This window comes from Bactrocera dorsalis, chromosome 3 (assembly GCF_023373825.1).
Source record: "Bactrocera dorsalis isolate Fly_Bdor chromosome 3, ASM2337382v1, whole genome shotgun sequence".
NCBI classification, from domain to species: Eukaryota; Metazoa; Arthropoda; class Insecta; order Diptera; family Tephritidae; genus Bactrocera; species Bactrocera dorsalis.
The window spans coordinates 10,246,043-10,253,593 of record NC_064305.1 but is presented as its reverse complement, the minus strand read 5'-3'; the positions used below and the strand labels follow the sequence as shown (position 1 = coordinate 10,253,593).

Sequence of the window (7,551 nt, the reverse complement as noted above, 5' to 3'; positions counted from 1 at the left end):
GAAGAAATTCGCTACATTTTGAAATTTTTGTATAAAAGAGAGAAGAATGTCATGCAAGCCTTGGTGGCTTTCTGAAATTTCTGAAGTTTACGGAGACGATGATGTATCAGTTCGTATAGCACAACAATGGTTCGTTCACTTCCGTTCTGGAAATATCGATGTGAAAGATGCAGCTCGCTCTGGTCGACCTATTTGCTGAAAAAGTCGATGAAAATATGGAAAAGGTTGACCAGAATCGTCACATAAGTAGCCATGACATCGCTAAGAAACTTAACATACATCATCAAACGGCTTGGAATCATTTAAAAAAGGCTGGCTACAAAAAGAAGCTCGATGTTCGGGTACCACATGAATTGTCTGTGAAAAATTTAATGGACCGAATTCACAACTGCGATTCTTTGCTGAAATGAAATAAAATCGAACCATTTTAGAAGCGAATGGAAGCAGGAGCCGAAAAGTGGATCAAATAGGAGAATAACATGCGAGATCATGATCATGGTCCAAGCCTGGTGAAGCTCAACAAATGGTCGCAAAGCAGGATTGACACCTCGAAAGGTTATGCTGAGTGTTTGGTCGGATTGGAAAGGAACATCCACTATGACTTGCTCCAGTCTGATCCAACGATTGATTCTACATTTTACTAACAGCAACCGATGAGATTGAAGCAAGCAATCGAAAAAAATGGCCAGAACTGATCAACAGAAACGGCTTCGTCCTTCTTCAGGACAACGCTAGACCTCACAAATCTTTGATGACTCTGCAAAAACTGGGAGACCTTGGCTGGGAAGTTTTGGTGCAACCACCATATAGTCCTGACCTTGTAACATCGGACTACTATTTGTTTCGGTGAATGCAGAACTCCACTATTGGGATGAAGTTGGCTTCAATAGAAGCCTGGGAACTAGAAAATTTTTACATTGATGGAATAATGGCTCTAGCGGAAAATAGCAAAAAGTGGTCTACCAAAATTGTACATATTCGGTTCATTAAAGTTCATTATTGGTATAAAAAAAATAAGTTAAAATCTGATTAGAAATACGAAAAAACTTTTTCGACTACCCAATATTTAACACCTGGACCGATATACAGCTCTTAAAGTTGTGACCACTGCCTCCGAATTTCGCTAGTAAATTTTAATAATTTCAACTCGTGGAAGGGAAATATCAAAAAAGCTAAAAAAATATGAAGTCGTTTGCTGTCCCTATCGGTTTACTTTTGCAGTGCCCTAGTGAAAAACTCTAACATAAATAATTATGTGAAGTTATCTAAGAAATCAAGCGATAATTTTTTGACCATGACCCTTACTATCTTGAGAACTTAAATACATATGTACGAAATTATTTGCAGAAGGCACATATAAAGGCGTTTTGTCAACATCCATCTACAGTTAATCATTAAGTAGAACAAATGATTTTACAAAGGGGGAAGACATAAGGCACCTATAATATACGTATAAATACTATGCATCAAAATAGAATGGCTTCCACAATTATAATAATACATATAATACATATAATAAGCGCAGTATTTGCATGGCTAACAAAATGGAAAGTAAGCGATAGATGTTTCGTTATCTACCATATGCGCGAAGTTGATGGTATAAAAGCGCTAAAGCAAGCGCCGCGACAACTCAGTCGGACAAATACGCCAATGCTGCGGGCAAATATTAATTTGTATACGAAATTGTTGTGTTGAAAAAAATTTATTGTAAATAGATAGAAAAAAAATCGGTGCGTTTCAAAATGTTTGTAACAAATGTGTTAATCGGCCTTGGCAGCGTGCTAATCGGCAATCTAACCGGGATCCTGGCCACATTGGCCTTCGTCTGCTTCGCGCTCTACATTTGGTTACAATATCAATATACATATTGGCGTCGTCACAGTATACCTTATATTGAACCGTCTATGTTTTTTGGCAATCTCAAAGGTATTATCAACTCCGAGACTGATCCTTGCACCTGGTTTCAGTATTTGTACAATCATGAGAAGGCCAAAAATCTCGCAGCTGTCGGTATCTATATATTTAATAAACCTTCACTGCTGATACGCGATCTGGAGTTGATCAAAGCTATTTTGATTAAGGATTTTAATTATTTCTCAAATCGCCATTCGTCTTCGGATCCACATTCCGATTCGTTGGGTTCGGATAATTTGTTCTTCGCTAAGAATCCGCGTTGGAAGGAGATACGCGTCAAGTTGACACCAGTTTTTACTAGTGGGAAAATGAAGCAAATGTTTCCACTCATTGAGGAGGTTAGTAAGAAAAATAAAAAACAAAATATAGAAATGTTTCAGAAATAAAAATAATTGAAATTGGAAAATATTATGAAAAAGCGAAGATTAAAAAAAAATATAAAAGTGATTTAATAAAAAAAAAATTAAAATATATAAAATAAAATAAATTAAAATAAAATAAAATAAAATAAAATAAAATAAAATAAAATAAAATAAAATAAAATAAAATTAAAATAAAATAAAATAAAATAAAATAAAATAAAATAAAATAAAATAAAATAAATTAAAACAAAATAAAATAAAATAAAATAAAATAAAATAAAATAAAATAAAATAAAATAAAATAAAATAAAATAAAATAAAATAAAATAAAATAAAATAAAATAAAATAAAATAAAATAAAATAAAATAAAATAAAATAAAATAAAATAAAATAAAATAAAATAAAATAAAATAAAATTAAATAAAATAAAATAAAGGAAAATAAAATAAAACAAAATAAAATAAAATTAAAATAAAATAAAGAAAAATAAAATTAAAACAAAATAAAATAAAATAAAATTAAAATAAAATAAAGAAAAATAAAATTAAAACAAAATAAAATAAAATAAATTAAAATAAAATAAAATAAAATTAAAACAAAATAAAATAAAATAAAATAAAGAAAAATTAAAAAATATTAAATAAAAAATTTAAAATAAAATTTTATTTTAAAATATTAAAAAACCCAAAATAAAAAAATTAAAAATTATAAAAAGCTGTTATTATAAAAACTCAGCAACAATAAAATAAATGTTAAAATTGTTTAAAGTGTAACTAAGTCAACAGTGTTGGAACTTAAATACGGTTTGAGAATATGATGTGGTGCGCAACTTGGATATTTGCCGTAAAAGTGGGTGTGTCATATACATACGTTTCTTTGCTGCTAATAATGGATTTTATTAAACATCACATCAAAGTGTTTGATAAAAAAAATATTATTGATAACTTATTATGTAAACATGAAATAATAATTCTAAAATATATTAGTGACTAAGTGATCAAAGAACTACACTTAAGGAGAGAATTTACTAATAAAGTGGTGAGAACACAATGAAAAGTCGCTGATTGTCCTCAACTTCTCTGAACACATTTAATCAAAACAAAGTATAAGTGTGACTACAACTCTTCTACAAAAAAAATTATAAAAAAATTATATTTATATTTTTAATAAAAAAAAAATTAAAAAAAAAGTCATATTTATATTAAAAAAAAAAAAATAAACGAGTAAAAAAGTAAACTTATAATAAAATAAATCAAATATAGAATACACTACTCAACAAATCTGAAAGAAAAATTTGCGACTGATGTGCTTAGTGGTCTGTGAAGTATTTGAGGTGTGCCGATTACGAATTTGAGTTCAAAAAATGTTTATCACTTAAGAGGTTACGTGGGTTTCCTCGGGTAAAAAAGAGCGTTTTTTCAACAATTTTTTTCTCATATAAAAAATGAAATATTTTATTAGAATTTTTTATTGTTACAAACATATACTATTAACAAAGAAATTCTGAAAATTTGAAAAAAAAAAAAATTTTAACTCGATCATTGCGACACCATTTCCGATGATCCCTCGAAAAAAACATGCACCCACGTTGGCAGGATAACTCCTTACAGTATCATCTAAAGTGAAAAAATACGTGTTTTAGTTAAAACCTTAACTTAGAAGTTGGACCTACGAAAAAAATTTAAAATTGGATTTTTGGCAGACATTTTTACAAAAAAATTAAAATTTCAGTGAAAATTTGCTACATTTTTTTTAACAGTTGTGGTCGAAAAAAATCCTTCGTCCAAGTGTTTAAGAATTGTATGTCAAAGAACTGCGTAAAATTTCATGAAGATCGGTTGAGTAGTTCTCGAGAAATCTTGGCAACCTACTGCAAAAACACAGTGTCGAGAAAAACGCTTTAAGGGGCTGTACCAGTGTGTTCTTGCTCGACTCTTCATGATAAAGCTGAGATTTTTTCAAAAAGTTCTAATGCCGCCTTTATGGAGAGCATTATAACTGCCGGTGAGACATGGGTCTATGACTTTGACATGCAAACAAGTCAATAATCATCGGAATGGAAAGAAAAAACGAGTCGAAGCTAAAAAAAAACACGCCGAAGTCGTTCCAAATTTAAAATCCCTTATACACCTGAAGTACTTTCCTGGCTTCAAAACTTTAAAGTTAAAAGAGTATGAAATGTGTGGTTATACCCGAACTTAGATCTTTCTAACTTGTTTTAATATTTTTTACTTTCATAAACAATCTTATTAATTACGAAATTTCTTCCAAAAACCATTTTCGAAAGAAAATATAATAACATAATTATCTAAACCTACCCACAGGTCGCACGTGAATACGACAAATATCTCTGCGCATTGAAGATGGATGCGAAAACCAACTCCACAATACTAGAAGTAAAGGAACCGAATGCGCTCTACACAACCGATGTGATATCGATCACGGCCTATGGCATACAAGCAAATAGTCTCAACGATCCGAACGGTATTTTCCGTAAAAGTGGCAAGAAAATCTTCACATTTACTTGGTTGCGTTCCATGGAGTTCAAGGCATTCTTTTTCATACCCATAATGGTTAAGCTTTTCGGCTTCAAAGTATTTTCCAAGCAGGCCACAATCTTTCTGCGCGACACAATCAATCATGTGATGGAGGAACGCATCAAAAGGGGTAATGTGCGCAATGATCTAATCGATATTTTGATTAAATTCAAACAGGAGGCCGAAGAAGAACTGAAAGAAGGTAAGAAACCGTTCATTTTGGAGAGAGACGCTTTGGCGGCGCAAGCGGCCATTTTCTTTTCGGCTGGCTTCGAAACGTCATCGGCCACAATGTCATTCGCTATGTTCGAAATGGCGCAAAATCCGGAAGTGCAACGACGTTTGCGTGAAGAATTACGCGTGGCATATAAGAGTAATGATGGCAAAATCACCTATGAGTTGATAATGGGTCTGAAGTATATGGATAATGTAGTGAAGGAGGTGTTACGTCACTATCCACCATTACCATTTCTCGATCGCGTATGCACACCGAAAGCTGATGAAAAAGGTTATTCCCTGCAAGCCTTTGGTTTGGACTTTACAGTACCAGACAATATGCCTGTCTACATACCGAGTCAGGCTTTACACATGGATCCTAAGGTTAGTTTATGCAACACACTTTGTTAACTTTGGTGTTCATTATTTCTTTTTCATTGCTGTAGTACTTTAAAGATCCCGAAACATTTAATCCTGATCGTTTTCTACCCGAAAATAAACACGAAAATAATATGAATGCCTATATGCCCTTCGGCATCGGACCTCATAACTGTATTGGTGAGCGCTTCGCGATGATCCAAACAAAGTTGGGGCTACTCTACTTTTATCGGAATCATTATGTAACGCCATGTGAAAAGACACCGAGGAAACTGCATTTGAATCCTCGTGCCATCATAATACAGTCTCTGGGTGGTATACAACTGAAAGTCGTGCGTGATCCATTGTTTTAGAGATTAAGTGGTCGATGAGAATGTTAATATAGCATTGTTTTTATTTTTTTAAGTACTTGTTTTATTTGTAGATCATATATATAATCAAAATAAAAAAATTATTATGTTGTTATTGTGATGGTTATCTAGTCACCGTTAGGGTGGTAAGGTACAGATAAGTTGTCATCGAGGTCATCCAACGGTTGGTCCAGGAAACGTGCTATTTCGACGGGATCGGACCATAGGGAGAAGGGTTTCAGATGTGCAGGGTTAGCAGGAACTCGTTGCAAGCTGAACATATGGTATTTCGTATTAGAACGAAGCTACGCAAGGGCCACCCGATTCTCGCGGCAACTTGAACTCGTCGTCTGCAATGGATGGTGGTTTAACTCAAGTACGACATTCACTGAGAGGGAGTCGGTGAAGGTGTTTATGCGCTACTGTGAATGGCGGTAAGTGCTTGTCTCAAGTTAGTTGCGTCCGAAGTCTGGTCGGCGTTTTGTCTTATATCGTCGACATAGTTAAGAAAGGACCTCTTGATGTTCCTAGGAGGCGGCTCCGCTCAAGCAGGTGACTGCAGGGATGATTGCTACGAAAACATGCCAGTAGAAACTTCTTAGCGAGGAGTTTCTCAACTGGGAGTCCGGAGTACTATGTTCTGAATTGTCTGAAGCTTCCTCGTTTGCATTTCACTATACCAAGCAACCATATTGTTGCGGCCGATTGCCTCGTATGTTGCCAACAACGTTGCTCCTCTTTTCCTCAGCCGGCTGGCGACTTGGGGGTTTCGTTGCGGCTCTGGACTTTGGCAATAATCGCGATCGTGTGAGGATTGAAGGAGCACACGCTTTCGAATGTCACAACTAAAATCTTAGGGTTATTGACGGGATAACAAGGATCACTTGGTGTAAAGTTTTGGTATTTAGAAAGGCAAGGTGTGTGATGGAACGGTTTTGTGGGGTGCTAGACTTCGAAATATTCCATTTATTGAGAAGAACTGAAGACATCTTCTTCAACTTTTTCTGCCAACCAAGTACTGAATTATTTGATAAATGGAGAGTAGATTCATGGCTTAACTAAGCTGAAAAAATATTAGAGCTCACCTTTTTCAGTCTAAAACACGGATGGACGTCTTCTAAATACCATGGATATATTTAGAGCACGATGAAGAAACTTCCAGTAGATAGTTTTTAAGCCTACCTTACAGTATGTTACTTCTCGTGATCTGGTTTGATTCTTACAAGTAAATTTTGAACTTTAAGTCTGACAGTAATGACGGGTGATCCAAGTAGAGGTACTTTTTTTAATAGCTGTGCCAAGCTGTTGTTATGTTTGTTCCGTTATGGTCAACATAATCGGCCTACTGAGCATACTATTCTCAACACCATTACCTATCTTGAGACTCATTCATTATTGGACAATATTCGACCGAATAGATCACGTCCAACATGCAGTGAAGAAAATATAGCAGCAGTAGCTGACAGCGTACACGAAGACCGTAGAGAATCGCCGTTTGCAACAACTCGTACTGACGTATGGAACGACTTGACACATTTTACCTCGAGATCTTAAATTGAAAGTGTACGAAATACAACTTGTGTAGCAACTAGAGCCGCTCGACCCGCCCAAGCCATATAGCTTCGTTCTATGGGCTCTTGAAAAGTTCCAAGAAGATGTGATATTTTGAAGCTAAGTTTTGTTCAGCGATGAGGTTCATTCATTTCTGGCTTAATGGGTATGTAAATAAGCAACATTTCCGCATTTGGAACGAAGAACAACCTGAAAAGATTCAAGAGCTGCCATTTCATCCA

General features: G+C 34.3%; 1 protein-coding gene and 1 long non-coding RNA gene across 3 annotated transcripts in view; one reads left to right on the top strand and one right to left on the bottom strand.

Annotated features, from left to right (window-relative positions):
• Positions 1–1,619: 1,619 nt before the first annotated feature.
• LOC105233810 (probable cytochrome P450 6g2) overlaps positions 1,620–7,551 on the top strand; it is a 75,559-nt gene continuing 69,627 nt past the window's right edge. Inside the window, exons 1-3 of one of the 2 annotated variants that reach the window (XM_049450648.1) lie at positions 1,620–2,252; positions 4,602–5,414; positions 5,477–5,873. In XM_049450648.1, coding sequence (XP_049306605.1) covers positions 1,743–2,252; positions 4,602–5,414; positions 5,477–5,761 — 1,608 coding nt within the window. In that variant the 5' untranslated portion in view covers positions 1,620–1,742 and the 3' untranslated portion in view covers positions 5,762–5,873. Of the gene's footprint in view, positions 2,253–4,601; positions 5,415–5,476; positions 5,874–7,551 lie in introns of those variants that run through there. The other variant, XM_049450647.1, reaches the window with a different exon arrangement.
• Positions 3,482–7,551, bottom strand: part of LOC125777724 (uncharacterized) — a 72,419-nt gene continuing 68,349 nt past the window's right edge. The window contains exon 2 of the long non-coding RNA XR_007422372.1: positions 3,482–4,144. This is a non-coding gene — a long non-coding RNA (uncharacterized LOC125777724). The remainder of the gene's footprint in view (positions 4,145–7,551) is intronic.